Source organism: Micropterus salmoides, unplaced genomic scaffold (genome assembly GCF_014851395.1).
Source record: "Micropterus salmoides isolate LMB-PRFRI ecotype aquatic unplaced genomic scaffold, ASM1485139v1 Ms_hic_scaffold_3, whole genome shotgun sequence".
NCBI classification, from domain to species: domain Eukaryota; kingdom Metazoa; phylum Chordata; class Actinopteri; order Centrarchiformes; family Centrarchidae; genus Micropterus; species Micropterus salmoides.
Window position 1 is genome coordinate 4,838,848 of NW_024042261.1, and position 25,725 is coordinate 4,864,572.

Consider the following 25,725-nt stretch of genomic DNA (forward strand, 5'->3'; position numbering starts at 1 on the left):
ATAAAACTTCCTGTTGCTGGCCTCTGTCTGGTGCAGCAATGATGATGCAGTGAATAGTGAATATTCTCTCTGACCAATCAGCAGTCTGTCTGTTTTCACGTTACATTTTAGTATCCCTCAGCTTGCTTGGAACCTCGATGGAGGTGAGGTGATACGAAAAAAAGTACCTGGAAGCAGGTACAGGTGCAACATTTCTACAATGGAAAACCAAACAAAAGCGAGTCGAGCCAAAGGGCCTCCGCTCAGACTAGCTTGGTTTGAGGGCGTGCCTGACCCCGCTAGCCGCTTGGCAAGCTTTATGACGCGTTTTCATTGTGACGTCACAAGTAAAGGAAGTGAAGGGCTGGACTAGAAACGAGCTGTTTTCAAGCGGTTCAGAGCAGAGCTTTCTGTGGGAGATGGGAACTCCCTTTGGGCTGGACACTTTGCAAACCTGTTACATGCACAAAAAAGAGAAATAAGTCAATAAAGGAGAGGGAAAAAGCCAAAAAGCATAATACCACCTCTTCAAACGGGTCACGAGACTTGGGACTTTATTGTGCTAAATGGGCATTTTGGTAGCTATCACAAAATGTAAACTGTGATTTTTTTTGTTTTTTAAAGACCGTTTCAGATTTTATAATGGGTGGGAATGTGACAAACATTTCGGTAAAACTCTCTCAACTTGCTCTAACTTTCACAATTTTCACTCTTGTAACATCATTTTATGTATGACCATTATCTGAAGACAGAAATGTTCCTTTTTGGTCTGGGTATCATTGGATAATCCATCATTAATTTGTAATTAAAAAATCGGAATCAAAAACCATTCAAAATCAGTCTGTTTTGGCGATTCCTTTTATCATTACTCCTTTTTGACTTGAAGAATGAAGAGGTCTACTTCAGTCAATTCATAATTTCATTTGAAACAAAAAACGAAAGACACATGGTCTATTTGTTTTTTGTTTCCACATGAAATAATGGTGTAGGTCTATATTATTTAGTATTTGAATATAAATAATAAAGTAATTATCTCTTATGTTCTGTGTGTGTAGCATGAAGGGACTATAAACTTTCGTTACAGCCTTGTGCTGTACTGGTCCTTGACAGTTTTACTGTCAGTTAACCGGATAATGAATCAATGTGCTTAACCTTTGCGTGTTTAATTTATTTCTGAACCCTCTTTTGAGGGTCATCAAGAGGGAAAACATTGTCGACAGCAAAAATGTATTTATTAGAAAATATTTTTTTATGAAAACAGTCACTACACCTTTTTTACACACCAATGTCAACTTACTCATTAAGGTTAGTACTACTCGGCCTGTAAAAAACAATGTCTTCGTTGTCTCTGGAGGAGCTTTGTCCTACAAAAAAACTTTGTGTTGTCAAACTACCAAAAAAGGTTTGAGTTTAGACACTACAGAAAGCCTGCGTTACAAACTGGAGGTTAGATATTTGAAAGGTGTGGCTGTATACCAGGCGGGGAGGGTCTAATGAGGATAAGCTATTGAGTTGCGTTATGGGAAATGTGAGATCCAGTCTTGTTAGAGCTTTTCTTGATTCTAAGGCGTAAAAGTCAGGATATCTGCCTCTGCTGAGCCAGTATTGATGATTCTGTCTCTTGTAAGCCCTCCAACTTTATGGAAGTGCAGTACTAAATCACTGGAGTAGCTCGTAACATTCGAAGCTATTTGCTAGCCAAATAAATGTAGTAACTGTAAAGTCTGGAGATTCAGTATTTCTCTCCTTTCCCACCACATTCTAATCTCCCGGTGTGAACAGAATCCCTTTATTCCTCCTCTCCTCCTGCTCTCCTCTCTGTGCTGTCCTCTTCCTGTTCCAAGAGCGCTCTTCTGTGTAATTAATTATGATTGTGCAGGCTGGCAGCATACGGCTACTGTACTGATTAATTACCGGCAGTGGGAAGAGCTCTTTCTTTCCTCTGCGCTCTCCCTCTTCCCTTCCATTCCCTTGTCGCTTTCCCTTTTTTCAGGTCTCATTATCTTTCCACTTCTTTTGTATAGGAGGCAGAACAGTTTAGGAACATCCCTGAGCATATGATTAATGTCTTCTCTATATTCTCTTTAGGCAGTACAGTATATAGCAGCTTTGCACAAAGGCATGATTAGCCTTTATGAGTGGGAGGAGGGGCTGCTGGGGGAAAAAAAACATCTATACATGTAGGCCTTTTGTACCTGATGTGCTGAAGTTTCTTGTCTCAAAATGATATTCAGGAATCAAAAAACTGAAAATCTGATTGGCTGAATGCCTGCCTATTTATGTGCCAGACAAAATGTGTAATTTGAAAAGAACGTTAAAATGAATAGCCACTGTCAACAAGATTTTACTGGATTAATTAAGTGGTTCACTGAAATCAAGCCCTGTTCTGTTTACCACACCACAGCACACTGGCAGTAAAGTGGCTCATAAGATTCCTTGGAGATGAGCTTTGAGAGGATAGCCTACTCAGAAAGAACTAATGGTACCCAGCTCTCTGGGGAGTCGGGAATAAACAGCAAAGAAACAAGAAAGCAAGGGTGATGGATGAAAGGAGGCAGTTGGAGACAGAGAAGGATGTATAATTGGAGGAATAATAAAGAATTGGTTTTCAGAGAAAGAGAAAGCGACAGAAGGAATATTGGTTTGCTGAGCCTGTCTGAAAAATGTCTTTTTGCTAAACAAAAAGCCCTCACTTTCTGCCGCTGTCAGCCCAGTTCTGTCACTTCCTCTTAATATAGTGTGATGTAGCCATGATGTCAGTAGCCAGATGGTGTACCTGCCAAGAGCTTTTCAGACCAACCAGTCTAACAACAGAGAGGACATCCACCACATGATACAACATTCCTGTTAGTGTTCTGTCCCTGAGAGGCTGAAACCTCAGTGGAACCTGACTGTTCTGTGTGTTGTTATCATGGATTACTATTATTTTTGTGGTTTTCAGTGGAAGCTTTCACTCATATACTACAGTATAATAAAATTAATAAATTATAAATAATAATCTGTCAGGGCTTTTATATTTATTAATGTCAAAATTTGATATGCAGAATAAAATAAATAAATGTACTGAGCACATTCATGCTTCCCACAAATCTTTTCCATTTTGGACACTCCTTGAGCTTACCTCATACAAAACACACCAAACACAACTTCATAACTTTTACAAAACACTTTATTGAGTGACTTGTGTGAACATTTGTAGAGAAAATGTTTTCTGGTTTTCCTCTGATGTCCTCTTCCTCAATGATTTACAGAGTTTCCTGATGAAGAGATAGCTTTACATGTTGCTAAAATAACGGCAAACTGCTGATGAAGTAGCTGCTGTTATTAAGTTAGCTCAGTTAGCTGTGCAGCCAGTGGCCATATTAGCTGACTCTGGCCGGACTGGGAGATCAGAGCACAGAGGGAGTGTTTACACCTCTACTGTAGCTCAGGAGCCAATCAACTCCCTCCCTAGCTTTTTGTTTTACAGGAATCAAACAGCACTCTGCTTCCTGTTTCATGGGAACTTTAAATAATTGTGTTGTATTTTCATAGCTGTGTTCATTGTAATAACGTTGTACTGACCAAGTTGTCTATGAAGATTCTCAGTCATCCAGGTCATAGTTATCCAACGAAGGTTAAAATCAAGGGTCATCGATACCAGTATCGATGACCCTTGGGATAACGACCCCACTGAGGTTAAATAGCTGAGTTTCCCTGCCAGTCAGTCAGAACTGAAGAAGTCCTTTGGATGAGGGACGAAACGTCTTCCAGTATCTTCAACCAAGTCCAGTTGCCCTTGATGTTAACCTTTGTTGGATACTGACCAAGTTAATTGCTGAGACCTGGGAACATGGTGACATTCCTACAGTGAAGTCTGGGGAAAGTTTTCAAAAAACCCAGTTAATCCTTGTCTGTCTGTAATCTTTTTGCCGATTTCATATGCTCACATCTCACCAGTTACTTTAGCGAGTACAGTTTTATCATAACACATAAAAATGATGCACAGAACCAAACAGTAAGACGCAAGTTGTAATTAACTGGAATTATCTTGTTAATGTAAATCAATGGGCTATTAGATATTGAGAGAAAACTGTTTATATTTGATAGTCAAGGCACATAGGTGTCAATGCCTTTATTGGTTGGACTTTTTATTTACGCCCACTGGAGCAGAATTACACACCCCTGAGGTTTCCAGGAGGTAGCAGTAGGTACACATGCCCAGTACATGGGATTCTCTACATGACCATGCTTTAGAGAGGATTAACAAATTGAATTTGTATTTTATAATGCTTTAAATATGCATTTTTAGTGTTGGCAGCTTGTGTTGTTTTTCCCACTTTATATTGTGTTCCCACACAAGGAAGGCATTTACAAAAAAGGTGTGTGCTTGCACTGTATGTGATGCAGAAGACAAAAACTATTTTCTTTAGTCTGTTGCATTTGTGACAGAATAGCCCCTGAAGGCATGCTGCCTCCAGAGGGCGATATGCATGTAAGTTTGAATGGACTTTAATTTAAACACATTTGCTATTACCAATAATAACAAATTAAAAGCCAATTAAGCTTATTCTGTAATTTAAATGTCCCTCGGCCTTTCCTATAGCACCACCCCAAAACAAACTTGAAAGCTTTAACTACTATTATTATACTACTATCTACTACTACTATGCTACTATCAGTGTTGAATAGCCAAATTCTACACTTTCCTATTGTGGAATATAATATCTATTGCTAATCTAGGACCCCTCACGGCAAGTAAGAATGATTCTTCTTCCTATTTGTAGCCAGTATTAAACATCTTTTAGATATTGATATTCGTAATCCTCAATCTCAGCATCAGCCCTCTAAATCAATACAATCAATATTGTAGATTGATACAATAGATGAAACCTGACAGAAAAGCTTCCCTCTCTGTCTTGTTTTATGCTAAGTCCCTCAAAGCAGATTGTGTGTGTGTGTGTGTGTGTGTGTGTTGTTAAGGGGGAATAGTGGTTGTTTCCTGTCACCTAGCTAGCATCCTTTGTGAAACTACGTTATGATCAAGTAGCGGTAAGGCCCGGAACAAACCGAAGTTGTTATATTTATCTGACTACTGACTGTTTGTTCTGCTGGTTTCCAGGCAGTGGAGGAGCTGCTGGAGTCCTTGGAACTGGAAAAGAGCAGCTACCACATGGGGCTAAGCCGGGTGAGTCTTGCACATGCACACTTGTCAGCTCATTATAAGTCACAATGTAATGCTGTCATTTTTGAAATTGTAGCCAGGCCCTTTATTAACCTTAAAGGCCCAATGTGCAGGATTTAGGGGCATCTAGCGGTGAGGTTGAATCATGACAGCGCAACATGGTTGGACTCTGTGGAAGCGGACATGCTCCCACTGTAGCTATAAATCCCCATTCTAAGTTATTTATTTTCATTATACACATTCATTTCAAGTCAGATCCACACAAGTCAGAGTTTTCTTATGGGAAAAATTTGCATTATAGACTAAATTATGTCTTAAATTTCGCCCCCGTTTGTATACAAACAAAGATGGGTAATTAAAAATGAGCAATAGCTCTGGGTGTGATTTTAATATGTAGTAGTGCTTCATAAATACTGACCTTACAAGATGACTCTGAGGAGAGTAGGTGATTATACCAGTCGGGGACCTCTGCCAGCAGGGGGTGACTCCACTGATGGCAAAAATAAGTCCAATTGCATGAGACGTAAAGACAAAATGAACCTACTTCTCAGCTGATTTATTACCTCAGTAAACACTTTCCTAATAGGTTTATGGTGTCACTCGCAAGATTCAAGTGGTCTTCAATCATTTTATAAATTATGGTCCTAGTTAAAATTAAAATAGACGATAAAGCAGGGTATGCTTTTGGGATTGAAAAGTCTGTACCATGGTGACCTATGAATCAGACTAGAGGTGACTTGTATCAGACTTGTGCAGCTCTGTGTCCAGCGCTGTTGAAAAAGCTTATTAGGAGTCAGCTGTTTTAGTTTGAAGCCTGTTTTTTTTGGAAGCTAAAATTATTATCATGGGTAAAATGAACAGTTAAAATGAATTATGGATTCACCTTGCTAACCAAGCTAGCTAGTGCCACCCTCTCGTCCAAACATGATCATGTCCAGTGTTTGGTTCCAAAAAACCCCAACAAGATGGCAACGGCCAAAATGTTAAACTCAAGGCTTCAAGATGGTTTTCCAGAAACCAACGGGTAACATAATAGTGCCTATATACGCTTCTTTTATAAAGTCTATGAGTCAAACATGTAGCTGAGAATAGTTTTTTTCTGGCTCTTGCTTAACAGATTGAAGCGAGTCTTCCCAATCAAGGGGATGTCCCCATGATCGACTTTTTTTTTTACATAATCTTGTGTGGTCAGACTTTAAAAATGGCTTTTGGGCCGACCGGGCAGAGTGGGATGTCGGCTAGTAGTTGCAACTGGCAGTTCGGTATTGATTGTGTAGTTTAGGGAGTGTATAAAACACTGGCCTAATCTGATTTAGAAATCTAACCATGTTGTGGCTAAAAGAGACATCATTTTACAACACAGGGTTGTATAACAGGATAAGCTGTAGTTCCCTTTTTGCTACTCGCAAAAAAACAAACATACAAAAATTATACACACTAGATAGGTGGTCATAGAAACATATGGGGAAAACTGTGTTGGTTTTTCAGACCTGTTACCTAATAAATGTGCATCAAGTGTTTCTGCATGTTTATTTATTTATATATTTAGACTATTTTCACTTGTCCCCCTTACCAGAAAAAGCTTGAATGGTGAGCCATATTTCTAAGATTGTGTATAATTTCTTAACTCTTGATGTTAAATTTAGGTTTAACCCTGGGTACATCGCCATGGTAACTTTAGCTAAATGACTAACCTGCTCTGGAGCAGGCTATGTTTAATATATGTATAGTAGGAGGAGTTGGGTACCATGTTGTGCAGAGTTTTAATTCAGTCCTTTGTCGTCTTTGTTTTTATTTTATAATGTATGTGTATATATTTTTCACTAGGCCAGACAGGGGGGTGGAAATGGGGGTGGGGGGCACAAACATCAAAGAAACGGATACCACAGAGAAATGACTGCACCTGCAAGATGGACGGGTGGGTGGTTGGGGTGTGACAAGAGGAAACAACAGAGAAAATACACCAATTGCCAAAAGCACAGACACCTGCTGGAGGGGGGGCATCGCAACACTTCCATATGGGAGGGTCCCACATGGAAGTGTTGCGATGCTGCTGACTGATGAAGGCTGGATAGACTGAAACATTGAAATGATTGTGATAAATTGTAATATTAATCCAGCAGTAATTTATGTGGGAGATTTCACACAATCAGGTGTGCCACTATTTTTTTTTAATCTTCACACATCCATTCTCACCTTCACTGCTCGAGGTGTGTTTTGGTTTTTAATCTTTCTTTTTATGGGAAGGAGCTGATCTGTGTGGCTTTCTGTAGCTGTGACCCTTGCCAAGCAGCAGTCAGACAATGCCAGACTCCAACTCTATGAGATAGAGAAAAAACAGCTAATCACAAGGAAAAAGACAGGCTGATGGTTTTGTTAATTAGATCTGTAAATGTCTGTGGAATAAAGAACAGTGTGCGCCTTAAGCTGTCAATTAGAGACATTTCTTGGCAGATATTGCAGGGAGTTTAACCTTGCCTTAGTGTTTGTGTGTGTCAGTCTATTCTTGGCCCGCTACTTTTCCCAAGTTTAGATAAAGTTTCAAATCAGAACTTTTTTGTTCTCTGGTGTTCATATTATTTATGTTGCTAAGGTCTCTTGTTACACATTATTTTTACTGGCAGACAAGACACACACTGGGCCACTTACTTAATCTAATCATACTGCGTACCTTGTGCAGAGTGGGAATAATTTTAAATAATGAATAAATGAGCTGCATTAAAGTGGAGAAAATCCACTGTTTAAAACACTTGCTTTACATTACTCAGTACTTCAGTCACATCTTCTCGTAAGAACAGTCGTACAGTAGGTACCTGCTGTGTTGAGCTGGACGACTTTGTTTTAAAAAGGTGACGATATGAAAATGATTTTCTCAATAAGGTACATTGCTTGAAAGTGGGGTAACGATTTAGCTCACAGGATTAATGCTTTTCCAACCAGTTATATGGTGGACTTAGCTGTTGTGGATAAATGAGGTTACAAGTTTTTGGCTACTTAAAACTAATAAACAGAGAAAAATAAGCACAAGCAAATAACCCATCCCATGGAAGAATGCTTTTCAGTGTGGTCCATACTGTAGATGTGATAATAAACACAGAGGCTTATTGTTGAAGCATCAGTAACAGAGGCTTTTCTTTGAATCAGTTAACGTCCAGTGGAATAAATAGCACAAAGTTAACCCTTTTTAAAATCCACTTTAAATGTGCTGCAAACTAAAAAGAATACCACATAATCTTGTATACCTTAGTTTTGATGTAGGAATGATTATCAACCAAAATAAAAGTGCCACGCATGACGCAGAAAGTGTGGAGTGTGCAGGTGGCTGTATCTTCTCCAGGCTGGCAGATGACCCACCTCTCACTGCCAACTTGTATGTGGCTCTCTGCCTGATATCATAAAACCATCCCCACATTGACAAATGAGACTCTAAGGAGCACAGCAGTTCATGTTAACCAGATGTGTTATCTCCTCCCAGGCCAGTTTGACATCTGCCCACAGCAGCATTTCCCACCAAAAGAGAAATTATTCATGGTTGTTGAAGCCTTGTATACAGAGGGAAAAAATGTTGTTGTACTGTTTATAACTTAGCCGCTTGTTCTTTACAAACCACAATATATACAATAAAATACCCAGCTTTGTTATTAGGCCTTCATGTATTTGTTTGGTCGGATTTTGCTGTTCCTTCCTGAGGCCATCTGCTTGGAGAAACATTTAGCCTTTTGTTTAAAAAACAGTTTAAGAGTTTTAAAACGAAAACAATCTCTGTCCACACCAGCATTTTAGCTGAGTTGATCTTCGTCTACATTAAAACAACTGAAAACGCACATCTAGTGGCTGTTCACGAATGTCTTCTCCGCAGTTGCAGAAGATTTGGCGAAAGACGAAAGTAGGTACTACAAACAACCACACCAGAGATTTTAGCATGGACCGACAAAGAGGTGGAACTGTTACTGAAAGTACAAATAGACTCTTGCAGAGGAAAACAGACTGGGAGTCGTCGCAAAGTGTTTTAAGTGTTATTTGCACAGTACTAAATATTTTAATAAAGTACCAAAACTAACACACTGTCAGTAGCATCTTGTTTCTGCTTTGCATGACTGGTAACACCCAATCAGGAAGCCAAACATGAGCATCTGCATCATCGTTTTTAAAGTCCTGCGTTTTTAAAGGCCCCTGTTTTTCGCCTGTCTGCAGTAATATGCCACAACGGAGTTTTAAAACGAAAATGGGGTCAGCAGACTTCTCCGTTTTAGGTCTTCTGATTCGCCGTTTTAGTCTGGACAGTAGGTGCAAACGTAGCAAAAGGTCTGCATTTTAAAAAGAAAACATAGTAGTGTGGATGGAGCCTGAGATTCTGGGATAAATGACGTTAAGGTGTGACTTCATAGCAGGCTGGTTCCTGCCCATTGGGTAGTTCAAAGGGGTCTATCATAAAAATGTAAATATCTGACAAAGTGTGGTCGAGGTGCAACAGTTACTTATTTCGAAACTTTTAATCTGTTAGCAGGCTTACTTATTTTGGAACATCGGAACATAGAAATGTGCCGTGTCGCTATGGCAGTGCCGTTTGATGAATCCAAGAAAGCAGCCTGGAGGGGTACATCAAGGTATAAATCATGTCATTTCCTATTGCCAACAGGTGGCAAAAAATTCATTTCAAAATAGCTGACGTCCAGTTAGGTTTAGGATATGGATCCAAGAGGCTTTTTTTTAATTTTAGAGATGATACATCTGCCTCCCAAATTACATACATTTACGTGAAATGTACGCCGGGGTCTGCTTCATTGAATATTGTAGGGGGCACTATAAAAATAAATCTATGAAAACAATAGCCGTTTGTTAATACATTTTCTTCTAGAGCTCCTACTAACTCATGGTGTAGCTTGTTACTATTCACAACATTTCTCATCCCAGCACACATTTACACACCATAGAGGAGCAGCAGACTCATGGTATATTACTTCACATTGCACTCTAATTGCATCACCATTGTAGTCAAGCAGGGTGAGAAAATTCCTACTAATCCTACATCTTATACACTGTACAGCAGGAGAAGTCATTAAAGCATATCCACACTAAAAGATGTTTGTTGAGCAGTATCAGTAGCCATTCATTTTGAAATGGTTGTGTGTACAAGAATGATTGTCCTAGGACAAGTCAGCAGAAAAGAAAACTGGATCCTCTGACAACTGTGCAATATCCAGCTTCACTGGAAATTCAGGGCAGATGAAAAGTAATTTTAACTTAAATCCCATGCTTCTAGTGACTGTAGAAAACTGCTGGACTCACTGACTTTCCAGCAGAGAGACAGAGATCTGACAGTAGCTGCTCCTGGCTGCATTTGAGGGTGGACTTGCTCTGCAGTTGTAATAAGGCCTCTGTTTTTATATGGCTATTTGATTACCAACATCCACCCATCCATTATCTATACCTGCTAATCCTGGGCAGGGGCTGGAGCCTATCCCAACCACATTGGGCAAGAAGTGGGGTTCACCACCATTTACACTCCAATTAACCTAACCTTCATTGTGATTTTTGAGGAACAGACAGGACAGTGCTAACCACTATATGACCGGGCTGACCCCATTTGATTGCCCTTAGTGCCTTAGAAACACCTAATATTTGGATGGACCGTCAAGGGACGCGTGGTTAAATGGACTGAGTAATGTCACTGTTGTATAAATGGTGAAGTTACAAGGGCTGCTTGACATCTCAACAACAACCTTAACTCCCAGCCATACTCCAAGCCATTCTTTCTCCTTTGCTCAGCCAATTTTGAAAATTAAAGTCAGAGTTAGAAACGGTCCCATCCAGTGAAAGACAAAGTGCCACTCCATCTCCACTTAATGAATGTAGTTCCACAAAGAGCTGCCAGCTTACTCAGGTCTGAGGAACAGAACAATGTCTGTTCCCAGACAAAAATTATCAAGAGGAAGTTGGAGGCATTATGATGTAGGCTTTTACAGGGGGCCCAGTGTCAGCACATCATGACTCTTTACAGTCAAAAATGAAATTGTGCGCTCATTAGCATTCAGGAAGTAGCACTACTGCTGCCCAAATCATCAGCAAAGGAGATGAAAGACAGAAATCTAATCTAAGACTAATATTGATCATTCTTTGAGAATAGCTGAGATAGTTTCTCTGGACTTGGAAGAAATTGACAAATCAAACCGCTGAGCAGGTCACTTTCGCCTCCATTTAGTGAAACCCCATAGGCTGTGACGTCAAAAACTGGGCTGCTTTTCACCATAGAAACTGATTATACGATTGTGATGTTTTTTGCCACTTCACTTTTTCCTTGCCTCTGTCTCCTAGTGCTGCTCTTGGTGGGAACTGTTGGGTTTCTGTAAATAGCATCACAGAGTACGGTCTAGACCTGCTCTTTTATGAAAAGCGCTCTGAGATAATTGTTGTTGTGATTTGGCGCTATATAAATAAAATTGAATTGAACTGAACTTCAGTAATATCCGCTGCCTTCCATTCGACGCACAGCTCTGCTGCTCACCGTAGCAGCAAATGTTTTACTCATGACATGTAAGCAGTCAGATTGAGCGAGACTGGCTGTCAACTGGCTGTGTCCGTATTCCCATTAAAAATAAGGTGGATAGACAGAGAGAGGTGGCTACATCAGAGCCAGAGTATTCATTTTAAAATTAACTTAACCCTAACCCCTTTTTTGTTTTGCCGACCTGAAACCTGAAAAGGATCCGATCTGTGAGTCAAAACCACGGATCGATCCGAACCGTGAGTTTTGTGATCTGTTGCACCACTACAAAACACCCATTTCAGCCTGCATACCAATGGCATCTTGATGGCCCGTCCATCAGGAAACGCTGCTGTCTGATTTCGCAGCACTGATGCAAGTCAAAGCAGCAATTTTATTACAATTGCTGGCCCTTCCCTACTCAACTACTAGACATGTTTGATGTGACCCATGTCAAATGGACGGTATGAGTTGCATTGAAGAATATACTGCATCTGTATTAAGTAGAAATAGACAAAACGTGTTACATATAAATAGTGGATTGAGCATGGTATCCTTACTCAACTGATCAGGACAGGCCTAGTGTTGACTTAACATCAAAAATATTTTAATAAGTATTCAGAAGAGCTGATGATCCATCCATGGTTAACACTATCAGTGTTTTTATAAGAAATCAAACAAAATAGAAATACCCTAGTCAGGGATGAAACACTGCGATGCAGCGATGGGTATGTTTTTCCTTGGTGTTAGCTGCATGTGGCCAGTGACCTGCAAGAGAAAAGAGTGACTTGGGTGATCATGGTTAATGTGTGGAAGATATAAAATGATTCAGAAAGTGATGTGAAGTGCAGAGTTTGGCGTGTTTCCATTTAGGCAGCTAGATCAGTGGCCATGTTTTTACAGGGTTGCTGTAGTTGATTGCTTCAGAAGGGTATACTCTACACTATCTTAAAGTTTTAAGTTTTTTTTATTTGTCACATACTCAACATCTCTCTACATTGTGCAGTGAAACGCCCCCTCCAGTACTGTGCGTGACATAATGAAATAATCAAATATTCAAGGTACATTTATTCTACAACACTATGCACAATGACAACCCTTCATTACGAAGATAAATGCACATTTGAGAGTTCAGTAGTGCAAAGGCTGTCTGTAGAGATATGGAATAAAGTGATATGGTCAGATGAGTCATACTTCACCATATTCTTTACAAGTGAATGCTTGACACCTACAGTGAAGGGATCCGGTGATTTTGTTATGCTGCCAGGAGCCCAAATATTCAACATGTCAACATGGAGCTTAGGTGATAAAAATAATCACTCTTACAAAACAGATAGGATTAAATCCATGTGAGTCCACTTGAAGTCCTGGCAAGTTTTACAATCAGTTGTCCAAGTTTTTGTTTACCGTAAAACTTCAATTAATAGCCGAGTCCCAAATAGCCACCTACCCCGTTTACTGGCCTGGCCTGCTTTGACAAATAAACGCAGGTCTCCATTAAATGTACAAAACCTCTTAAACACTGCAGGGTTGCCCGCTTTAGCTGCTTCTAAGCTGCTTAGATCGTTCATACAAACATTAATGTTTAATGGTATCAGTGTGTCAGTATGGACATGCTACACATCCTTTTACATACAATTCAATCGTTCAGTTCATTTAAAGGAAACAGCGAGCCAAAGTCTAATTCTTATAGATATGAGTCTGAATGTGTCGTTCCTTGATTATTTATATTGCTTCAGTCTGTAAGGGTCCACCGATCAAAAGAATCAAACCAGCTTTTCATGAAAATTAATCCAAGGTTTAAAGTCCATCACTTTGTCTGCTAACTTCTGCCACACTTCTCTCAGCCTGCACCATGTTGTTGTTTTCGTTACGTTGCTGCCTTCAAAATAAAAGCGCATAAGCCGTCTGATGTGTATTTGATATTATTGGATAATTTTTATACAAGTAATATTCTGTTTGAAATAAATAAACGGTTTCATAGCCTATTTCAGTTCTGTGCGAGAGGAATTAAAGGCCTGTCCCATGTGGACGCCAGTCCCAAATATTAGGCAGGGTCAATTCAGTGTTTTTAGCAAATAAAAACCTGGGCTATTAATCAAAGTTTTATGGTAACTTAGTGGAAATATAGTAAAAAAATGTCCTTAACTGACATGCTGGCTGTTCTATGTGGCCGTGTGCCAATACCTTCAAGAAAAGAATTATGTGTGACTTTTCTAAATTCCTCTCCTCGCGCAGGTGTTCTTCAGAGCAGGGACTTTGTCCAGGCTTGAGGAGCAGCGGGACGTTCAGACCAGGAGGAACATCTCTCTGTTCCAGGCTGCCTGCAGGGGATACCTGGCTAGACAGGCCTTTAAGAAGAGGAAGGTAAGACTGCTGCACATAGTGGGTAGGATCACTTCATGAGATCTGAGGGGTGCTGGGGTTTCCTTCTTTTATTGTTGTTTTACTGCAGTTTAAAAATACTTTCCTAGGCATACTTGATAAAGAAACAATTTCAAACATCAGGTTACAACGAACCTGAGCTTCCTAGTTTTAACCTCTCTTTACTATTCCTCCCATATAAGATGAACTTAGTAAAAGCAACTGTTTTGACACTCGCTGGGGTGTGGTCAGAAATATAAGATGCTCTGCAATGACTCTTAAGCTGCCAGCATACTTCATCAGAATTAGTCGAATAGCTTCAGAAACCCCTGCCCCCACACCTTTCTGCCATTGTAATTGGGGAGGTGGAAGCCAGGGTTTATTTTCTATATAAAGCTCACCTTTTCCATTCTTTATGCAACTATTTCAGTCACCTTTCATGTGAACAACTGAGTGCATCACTATGAAATGAGAGTCTGTTTGAAAATGCGGCCCTATGATGGTCTTCGAGTGTTGCCATTCGGAACAGCAATAAACATCTTTGCCTTTACACTAAATGGAAACATAACTTTTGTTTGGGCACCTGTGACATCTTACATCAATTTTTGTGAGGACGTGTGTGCCGACTAAAACCTTCCGCACATACAACAAACAAAAACCCTGGTTCACAGCGAAACTCCGGCAGCCTCGTCAGACCAAAGGGGAGGCCTTCAGAAGTGGGAACAGAGTTCTGTACCACCAGGCCAGGAACACTCTAAGGAGATCAAAGCTGCAAAGAGGAGCTACGCCGAAAAGCTTTGCAGTCAACAATCCTGCGTCAGTGTGGAGAGGCACTCACCAACTACAGGAGACCATCCCTCAACACTGATGGTACTCAACGACTGGCAGACGAGCTGAATGGTTTCTATTGTAGGTTTGAGAAGCCCAGAGTCACACCTCTCCCCAGCTCCAACACCATCTCCAAACAGTCACCTCCCCCCTCTGACTTCTCACCTGCACTCAAGATCTGTGAAGAGGACGTGAGCCACCTCTTCCAAAGGCAGAAGATCAGAAAGGCTCCCGGCCCAGATGGAGTGTCTCCATCCTGCCTGAAAATCTGTGCAGACCAGCTGGCCCCCATCTTCACACAGATCTTCCTCAGATCACTGGAGCTGTGTGAAGTTCCCTCCTGCTTCAAATGCTCACAATATTCCCGGTCCCCCAAAAACCCTCCATCTCTGCTCTGGATTAAATGACTACAGGCCCGTCGCCCTGACATCTGTAGTCATGAAGTCCTTTGAAAGACTGGTGTTGGCCCACCTGAAGGACATTACAGGCCCCTTGTTGGACTCCCTGCAGTTTGCCTACAGGGCTAACAGGTCAGTGGATGATGCAGTCAACTTAGGACTGCATTACACCCTGCAACACCTCGACTCTCCGGGGACATATGCAAGGATCCTGTTCGTGGACTTCAGCTCGTCGTTAAATGCCATCATCCCGGATATCCTCAGCACATAACTCACCCAAACACAAACTTCAGACAGAAGTCAGGAGGTGAGGCTGGAGAACATCACATCCAGAACCCGGACTACCCCCCAGGGGTTTGTGCTCTCTCCCCCCTGCTCTTCTCCCTCTACACCAACGACTGCACCTTAGGGGACATCAGGAGGAGCCCCCCCACTCTGCCCCCCTTCACCATACTCAACAGCCCTGTGTCTGCTGTGGAATCCTTCAGGTTTCTGGGATCCACTATATCCCAGGACCTGAAGTGGGAGCCCAACACTGACACCATCATCAAGAAGGCCCAGCAGAGGATGTACTTCCTGCGTCAGCTCAGGAAGCTCAACCTGCCTAAGGAGCTGCTGTTCCACTTCTACACAGCCATCATCCAGTCTGTCCTCTGCACGTCCATCACTGTCTGGTTTGGATCTGCCACCAAAAAGGACAGGAGCAGACTACAACGGACAGTCAGGACTGAGGAAAAGATCATCGGTGCCAACCTGCCCTCCATTCAGGACTTATACATTTCCAGAGTCAGGAAACTGGCAGGAAACATCACTGCAGATCCATCTCACCCCGGACACAACCTGTTCCAGCTTCTACCCTCTGGAAGGCGCTACAGAGCACTGTACGCCAAAACCAACAGACTTGGGAACAGTTTCTTCCCACAAGCCATCACTCTGATGAACAGCTGATTTCTGACTCACGTGTCAGGAACAATTCCTGTGCAATAACCCAGTAACTCTAATTAATAACTCTAATCAGCCACCTGTTTACTGGTTACCACTTTATTTATTCACCAGTCTCTATTTCAGTGCTGTTCATACTGTTATATTGTCATATTGTAGATACTGTATACCAAATCCACCTACCTCAATCATAACTACTGCACAAACTACTTACACTTATTTGCACTGTGTACATGTATGCTGTATATGTACCTGTATATCACGTATATGTACGACATGTACATACTCCTGCATCCTTTGCACTCTGCTCACTGCACTATTATATTTGTGTTGTCTACACTGAAGTCTGTGTCTGATTGTATTTTATTTTTATTATTGTGATTTTGTATTTTTTTATGAGTAAGCACATCGTGAGCAATGCACAATCCAGAGTCAAATTCCTCGTATGTGTACACATACCTGGCAATAAAGCTGATTCTGATTCTTTTGCTGGCAGCCATACCAATGTAAACCCTGCTACTGTTGAATGATGGAAGCTAAGCAGGTTTGGGCTTGGCCAGTACCTGGATGGGAGACCTCTGGGGAAAACGAAGTTGCTGCTGGAAGAGGTGTTGGTGGGCCAGTAGGGGGCAGTCTTCCCTCTGGTCCTCATAATAAGATCCCAGTGCAGTAATGGGGACACTGTGCTGTAGGAACTGCTGTCCTTCGGGTGAGACATTAAACCAAGGTCCTGACTCACTGTTGTCATTAAAGATCCCATGGCACTTGTCGCAAAGGTGGTGGGGAAGTGGATAAGACACTTGCCTTTGGTGTGAGAGACCTGGCTTCAATCCCCTACTGTGACCCATCCAATGTATCCCTGAGCAAGACACTTAACCCCTAGTTGCTCCCTAGTTGTATAGCAATTGTAAGTCGCTTTGGATAAAAGCGTCAGCTAAATGAATGTAATGCAAAGAGTAGGGGGTTCCCTGGTGCAAGATTCTCAACCATCTAATCATCCCCCGTAGTAATTGGCTCAATGTTTCCCCTCCCTCTCTGCCTCAAGCTGATGTGTGGTGAGCGTTCTGGCGCTAAATGGCTTCCGTGCATCACCCAGGTGGGTGCTACACATTGGTGGTGGTTGAGGTGAGGCCCCCCCACTTCATCGTGAAGCGCTTTGAGTTTCAATGATAAAGCGCTATAAAAATGTAATGCATTATTATTATTATTTAATTACACAATCTGGCTACACTATGTTGGTTGGAACCAGTTTCCAGCTTTGAAGGTGATCAGTTTATTACAACATAGATAGCTAGTTGCTTCTTTTCAGCTGACCTCACTCCTGACCAGGGCATTGCACACACAGATGAAGCCAACGTACTGCATTCTGTGCCAATATGTAGTGAATACTTATTGAAGTAGCAGTAATTTAATTAACTTTCTCCAATATTAACATATATTTAAAATGTAGCTCGGTTTTTGCTCAAGAGAGATTGCACTAATTAGCTTTATGTGGGAATTACCTGAAATCAGGTAAACAGGAACAGTGGGGATACAATGTGACTGACAGTAAGAGAAAAAAAAGTCAATTCAATATCAATTAATGTACATTTGATTCTGAATTACAAAGTTGGTTTCTTTTGGTCCTTGTTTCCTATATATAACCGTATGGGTTATTGATGAAGTCCAGAGGATCACCCAGAAGATGGATTAGTGAGTGGCATAAATTGGCATCCTCAGAGTCCTGATTTGTTCTCAGACCTGTAGGGTTCAGGTCAACTTAAAATGGGTCAGTGGTCAGTTAAGTTGCTTTGAGTCCTGGCATGGTTTGTTTATGCTCAGATGAAAGTGAAGACCCATCCACAATCAATGCTAACTCTGTTTGAGGTCAGGCTGGAAGAAATTTAGCCAGGCCATGATCCCTGGTCGCTGTGGGGGAGGATGGGTGAGTGCTCTATTCTGTGTTAATGTGTTTTCTGAAGACCATCATGGCATTTCAGCTTTTCTGGACAGTAAACAGTGAAATGAAAAGGAGTTAAAACCCAAGGAGATGCATTAGCATTGTAGCCAAATTAGCTTTTTGGGTGTTTTACAAGTTGCCCTTCTTGAGGAATTTGTCTTTGCCGTGTGTGTGTGTGTGTGTGTGTGTGTGTGTGTGTGTGTCTGACTGTCTTGTGAAGGTGCTAGTGGGGATCTGTTGACTTTCTGTTTGTGTGTTATTTCACAGAAGCTTTGATGTTGCTTATGGAAGTCAGATCTTATGTGAACACACACTACATTTGGTGCACAGTTTTATTTATTTATTTTTTTCTAGTAAATGTGTGTGTGTGTGTGTGTGTGTGAGAGAGACTTGGTAGAGATCAAGCATTTCATTTTTAGTACCGTCTCAGTTTATTCTTTCTAGCTGCACTGGGTTTAGGCCTGCCAACTAAAATCACCTTTCACTGGCATTTGGGTTTCACTTTAAGGAGTTTGAGTCTTGTCTCAATACTGATCTCATGTAATTGATGTAGTTTGGAATTGGGTTCATGACTTTGTGACCGCAGCTAGTGCATTTTGTAGAGATTCTATCAAATTAATAACAATTAAAAACGTGGGGCAGGCTGCACGCTCCGCTGCTGAAACGCTTCCAGTGGACTTTGACACCGGGCTATGGACGCATCAAAACCGTGGCCCAGGTCATAGCTCTTAGACAAAAACACAGACAGCACACAAAAAAGTTCACGGCTAGTTAAATTTACATACATGTGCAATGGATACGATTCACCCGTATCTTTATTATTATCACTGTGGTAACGACTTGTCAATTACAAGGTAGTGACACCCTAAAGCAGAACGTGCTTAATCATCTATTTTAAACTAGATACTGAGGCCATACAGCAGCATGATATAGTAATATGGTTAGCTTGCTAACGGAGGTCTGCACCCGGTTGCCTACAGCTCTTCATCTAACAGTTCATTGTGGCTTCTCCATCTTGTTCCTTACTCCCTGCAACATCTAAAACTGAACTGCTGATGAAAACTGTGAAATATGACTACTATATATATATATATATATATATCAAGGAGGTCAAATATCAGTTTTCTGTCAGTATAAAAACACATTGACAATGTAAATGCGGAAGAAATGCTGACCTTTTTTTTTTTTTTCATTATATTTTATAAAGTCCAGCATGAGAATGGAGCCGTCTCTGGCATCTGCATTCATTAACAGATCATCAGAATCTCTTATCAGTGTACCTCATCTCTTTCATTTGACTAATACTATGAAGATAGGAGCCTGACCGCCAGATAAGGATGAGAATGAGAAAGGATGGGAAGCTGGAGAAAGAGAGGGACTATGGTTCGCCATGGGGACAAATACAAGAGATCCTATCTCTTTGACATTCATGGGGAATAGTTGAGATTGGAAGAGCATGAGACATTCTATTACCAGTCAGGAAACATAATCAGCTGCATTAAAATGTAACCAAACACACAAAGTAGTGATGATAAGATTCACCAATTTGCATCGGTGCACCATAAAAGTTTAATTTGATTGGCTCGATTTTTTTAAAAAGTGTGCACCGGTTACAATTTAGGATGAACTCCAGATTTATCGTCTAAAATCTTTGCGTCAGTAAAATCCAATTTTTTATATAAACAATTATTGTAGTGTACTGTAAGTGTTTCTCTCATCTCATATCTCCACGGCTGCCAGTGGCCTTTCAGCTACTATAGAGGCAGAGGCATGTCACATTAGGTTAATATAGAGGAGGGAGAGCTACACGAATTCCTACAAATCAAATGTTTGGATACACTTTGGATTTTTCAAGACCCATGCAATTTGCAAAATATTAATAATAATAAATAATACACAGGCAGCACAACTCACCTAAAAATGTATTCACCTGAAGCGGCAACATGGAGAGAGTGTGGAGACATCTGCCTTCCCCTTCCACTCTGATTCAGCTCTAGCTAGCCTCAGAACTGGAGACAGGGAACAGGAAAGAAGGACAGGCAACGTGTTACTTTATTTTATTTAACTTCATTCATCGTCATTCTGTGGGAAACACTGTAACTGAAACAACTTTCATCATTTTAATTCTACTTCATTCTCCACCTTAGTTTAGTGATTTAGTGTTTACTCACAAGTTGAATCTGCCCACCTTGCTTTTCCCGTCAGTTCTCTTTTCCTCACACACACACACATTTCTGATCTCTCACTGCAAACACAGCCTCGAGTATCGTTGGTGCTGCAGTTAGTAGTGCAATATTAACAATATAGTGGCAACAATATGCATCTGTTCATTCAGGATTAACAGAGTTTATATATACAGTATGTATATACACGTGAGGGATGGGTATCGACCGAAATAGCCCTCCAGTCGAACAAGTACTTCTTTCGATCCCTTTTGTAACCAGATCTGGGGGAAAAAATACTATTTAGATTTACTATTCATATTGTTTTGTTGCAGCCAAACACGCAAGCATCAAGCTGAAAGAAAGAGAAGGGCACAGCTCTTTTTTTCCATGCGGGATTTTAACAGCCCCTCACCCTTGGTGACACCTCTGGTGTCATTTAACACTTCTCTGTACATTTTATTTGCTATTCACATCACTTGTCACTGATCGATCACTGCGTTCCATCATATCAATTCAACGCTTTTGTGGCGCAGCAGCCATCAGCTGATTTCAGATGTAGGCCTAGTTTGTGTGATCTGCTGGATGAGCAGTCTCTCTGTTCCTCTGTTTGCTTCTTTAGACTCATTAGTGTAGTTTTATAACTTGTTTAGCTGACTCCTTACTTGTTTTCTAATTCTTACTGTCGTCTTTTTGGAGGTTTGCAACTCACCACTAAAGGAAAAAGCACTCGTGGAGATCTCTCAAGTCAGTTTATTATTTGAAAGTTAACAAAATAATTCTCTGTGGCTGACTTTCAACAAATGTATCAAAAATGTAACTTAAATATCTTTTTCCACAACCCATGTGGTCACTAAACTATTTTACTCAACCTTTCAATCAACTACTATTATTATTTTATTATACCTTTTATTTAACCAGAAAAATGGCTTCAACAGGTGGCATTTTATCAAGGTATCGAATGAAAGGGTACTGGTTTTGGTACAGGTATTGGAAAATTTTAAACGATACCCAACCCTAATATACATACAAACACATCATATTTTGAGTTGGATGGCTGTTTGGTTTATTGCCGGAACCCCTGAAAGGTAGTTAGGTACTTATAATACACAGGCTAAGCACAAAGGGAGGGGGGGGGGGGAGTGGGAGGGGAGGGAGATGGATGGATCCTTTACCAAGACGGCACTCAGTACAGCTATATGTACAAAGTAGACAGTCACAGCAGACAATCGTAAGTAAATGTCAACTCTATATAATACGTAAAAAAAAAAAAAAAGTTTCAGGCAAAGTTTAAGAATACACATTTTTCATAGAATCGTGTATCATTTTTCTCACTGGGGCAGCAATCTGCTAGCCTGAACCAGAAAAATCAGCCGTGCTCATGTTTCATTTGTGCTGGCAGAACACCTGCCCCCTTCCATTCAGACAGATTGGGAGAATGGGAGAAAGTTTGTGGCCAGGCTGCAATGTTTTCCTGCTTGAAAACAGACCAAGCACCGGCCCAACTTGCATGTGCCACTCAGCGCTATGTCAAAGTTTGGTCTAAATACGTGGATATTAGTATTATAAACTTTCTTCTCAGCTATAGTAGAAAAATAGATAGAATGCCACATCTTGAAGTTTAGTGTAATAATCTACAGCAGCAACTGCTTGACAACATTATTTATCCTGGATAAGAAAAAGTAAAATCGAATCAACCTAAAATAACATAAAGGCTTGTCTGAGTTGGCCTCTTTTCTGAAGGGAAGCTTGAGGGAAGATTTTCTTGTCCACTTCAGGAAGAGTGTGGGAATCGAACAGGGAGTTTATTGAAGTTGAAGATGAAGATTAGTGAAATGGTCTAGATCAGTGTTTCAACCCGCTCTTCAAGGCTACTGATCTGTCCTTATCCTGCGACACTGCTGCCACACAGATCTTTTGCCTGCACTCACTCTGAGTGCTTTAAAATCAGTCACAGGTCTACATGGTCAACTTGCCAGGTGTCTCCAACAGAAGTCTGTTATTCCTAATCTCCTGGCCTGGTAACAACTATTCCAGTTACACAAACCTTTCTGTAAAAGTGTGTAACATTTCTGTAATCAGGACTCCAAGTCATACCAGCCTTTGCTGTACAGAGCAATTTGTTCCAATTGTGTATTACATTTACATTTAGCTCAATTAGCTAACTGTTTTATCCAAACAGAATTGCTAAATATGTCGCACGCCTCTGGAGCAGCTAGGGGTTAAGTGTCTCGCTCACGGACACATTGGTGGATGGGTCACAGTGGGTCTCTCACACCAAAGACGTGTTTTATCTACTGCGCCATCACCACCCCTCATTTATGGCTCCCCAGATCACCTGCAGTTAAGATTTCTCTTAATGCCTCTTCAACAAGCTGCCTGTGTGTCATTGATGGTTTAATTTGTGCTTGCAGTGTTAACAATCTGTCTAAGATACAGCCATCAGTCAAACCACATGCACCTATACGCCACAGTAAAGAGAACAACTGCTGATTTGTAGGCATGCGTGATCATAGAGGGCTGATATGTGCTGACTAATCCTCTTTCATCATGTTGTTATTAGGCATCTCCTGACTTGAAGAAAATGGTTGAGAAAAGATTGTAGTACTTAAGATCTGCTGCTGCCATTCATCATGGTCATGTTTTAATTCTCTCCATAACCCCCCTAAACATTTTGGGCCCTATTTAAATGATGCATTGCACATGTCACTTCCTAAATTTGAAGGATTAAGAAAATACTGAGAAAATCAGACACTCCACTAAAACAAACTAACTTTGACACAATATGACCAACCTTTATGTATTAAACAAACGGCTGAACATTTAGCTTTTTCAAAATAAATATATTAATATATTTATATATTTCTCCCATTGACCAAATGAGGATTTTGTAGTATCCTGACACAACTGTGGCAAGTGGTGTGTAATGCTGCGTTCCATTTACCTCGGAAGTCGGAGGTCGGAGCAGGGAATGACGTCACACCCGAGTTGACGGTGTTCCAGTTAACAAGTCGGAAAGCCTCGCTCGACCAGCTGTTTGTTTACAACTAGCCAGGTTAGCTATTGATAGGACTTTGTGTACGAACATTTATATGAGTCACAAGTACACAGAAGTGCTAATAAATAGTATAAACTACAGCTTTCACTAACTGTTGATACCCCAACAGCGATCAAGAAGTCGGGGTAGTGTGGTTCTCCCGACTTCCCGAGTCGGAAATCCGACTTCAGGGGGCGTTCCAGGTGAAAGTTCCGACTGGGAACTCGGAAATTCTGACTTGTGTGTGAATGTTATTTTCTGTTTGAGCACTTAGGCTCAGTGTATGAATGTGTTTGACTGGTGAATGCAGATGTAGTGTAAAAGTGCTTTGAGTGGTCGAAAAGACTAGAAAGGCGCTATACAAATACGGAGCATTTACATATATATAATGGTAAACAGAAATAAACTATCATCACTGGAGCAGTGCTGAGGATGAATTAGAGTTTAAGAGTCTGGTGGTGTGGCAGCTGAAACTTCTATATCTCTTCCCAGAAGGCAGCAGGGTGAACAGGCTGTGGCTGGGTACTTTAGTATCCTTTGGGCTCTGCGTAGGCACCTCACCTCAGCTCCACTGATGTAGACAGGAGTGTGTCTTTATCTCCTTTTCCCTGGTTTTGCTGATGTTGAGAAGTAGGTTGTTCTCTGAGCACCACTCTGCAAGATTATCAATTTCCTTCCGATATGAAGTCTCATCGATGTTTGAAATCCGTCCGATGATGGTGGTGTAATCCGCAAACTTCAAAACAGAGTTGTCTTCATGTCGGGGGATGCAGTCGTGGGTGTACAGCGTGAACAGGAGGGGGCTGTGCACACAGCCAATCCGCCAGTCCGCCAATCCAAACTGACTGGGGCCTGTTTGTGAGGAAGTCTAATATCCAATTGCAGAGTGTTGTATTTAAACCCAGAGTGCTGAGTTTGTTGATCAGTTTCATGGAGGAGATTGTGTTGAATGCTGAGCAGAAATCAAAACAGCATTCTGATGTTGTTTTTCTCAGGGTGTGTGAGGGCTGAGTGGAGGGCAGTGGAGATGGTTCTCAAAGCAAATTGGTGAGGGTCCAGGCTGGCTGGGATGTTGTTCTTTATGTGCTGAAGAACCACTTTCTCAAAGCACTTCATCAGAATGGGGTGAGTGCCACAGGGTGGTAGTCATTCAGACTTTTTAGGTCCAGGAACGATGGTGGCTGTCTTGAAGCAGGTGGGAACCCTCTCCTGAGACAATGATATGTTGAAAATGTCAGTAATAACTAGGGCTGTCGCGGTGAAGTAATTTCCACCGTGGCAATATGTTGGGGGTCAGGTATGCGGTATTTTCACATTTGTCATCAATGAAGTAATTTGGTGCCATATAGCAGAGTAAGAGTGTCTGTGTCTGTCGCCTCACTGCACAGCGAGCCGCTAGCAGGAGCTTCATGGTCTGAGCAAGCTAGCTGCAGCGTGCTAGTCAACAACATTGGCAAGTAAACTGATTTATGTAGTTTGACCGTGTCCTTTTCAGACGTAGCTATATCATTATCTTCAAGGCACCTATCAAGTCAATTTACATACCGCAGCAAAGCGCGCGCACACACGCGCCGGTGTGAAGCAGAATGGCTGTCCACAACTAATCACTGCGCTGTAGTAACGTTATAACAAAATTTCCCCAGAAAGCAACATGAAAAACAGCTGCAGGCTCCCGACACACGCCTTAGTTTGTGAGCTTCAAATGAGCCATACTGTCCAGAGTTTCTCTGGACTATCCTTCAGGATCACAATGTCAGTCCAAAATCACCGAGCGTGCTAGCCACATTAGCCGCGCAATATGCTAACGCCAAGTCAGCTAACCTTTCAAATAAACAGTAAAACAGCACAAAACACTTACAGCTTCAGAGTTTGAAGTTGGGTCACGCACAGCCCATGGAGATCCATCTTTGAACCGTTACGGAGCTCGTTACAGTTGTGTAACTTTTGAAGCACTCTTTAATTAATTTAACACGCCCTGAAGTGTACAGTATGAACATTGCAGTTGTTGCAGTGCTTGCTGTCATCCGCGAAAGGCTTGATCAATACTGCGGTATTTCAATTTTGCGGTTATCACGACAGCCCTAGTAATAACATCATCTATCTGATTGGCACAGGTTTTTAATACATGGCCCAACTGATTTACTCAAATTCACTTTCAGCAGGACTCTCCTCACATCTGCTGTTTATACTGACAGGGGCCGGTCCTCTGGAGGTGGAGTAGACTTTACAGCTGACTCTTTGTTGAGCAGATCAAAGCAGCATAAAAGGTGTTAAGTTCATCTGGTAATGTGGCCTCACACATGATGGGGGAGCTCCTGCTTTTGTAGCCTGTGATGTTTTTGATGGCTTGCCACATATCTTTGGTGGTGTTGGTGTTGAGGTCTCCATGATGTCTCTGCTTCGCCTCCTTGATGCCAGCTTTCACTAT

At 41.3% G+C, this 25,725-nt stretch overlaps 1 protein-coding gene across 9 annotated transcripts in view; it reads left to right on the forward strand.

The window, feature by feature from the left end:
* The window catches only part of myo18ab (myosin XVIIIAb), a 174,700-nt gene that overhangs the window by 87,759 nt on the left and 61,216 nt on the right, over nucleotides 1-25,725 (forward strand). For all 9 annotated transcript variants that reach the window (XM_038694223.1, XM_038694226.1, XM_038694222.1 and 6 more), the window contains 2 exons: nucleotides 5,081-5,146; nucleotides 13,866-13,994. In XM_038694223.1, the coding sequence (XP_038550151.1) occupies nucleotides 5,081-5,146; nucleotides 13,866-13,994 (195 nt within the window). The remainder of the gene's footprint in view (nucleotides 1-5,080; nucleotides 5,147-13,865; nucleotides 13,995-25,725) is intronic.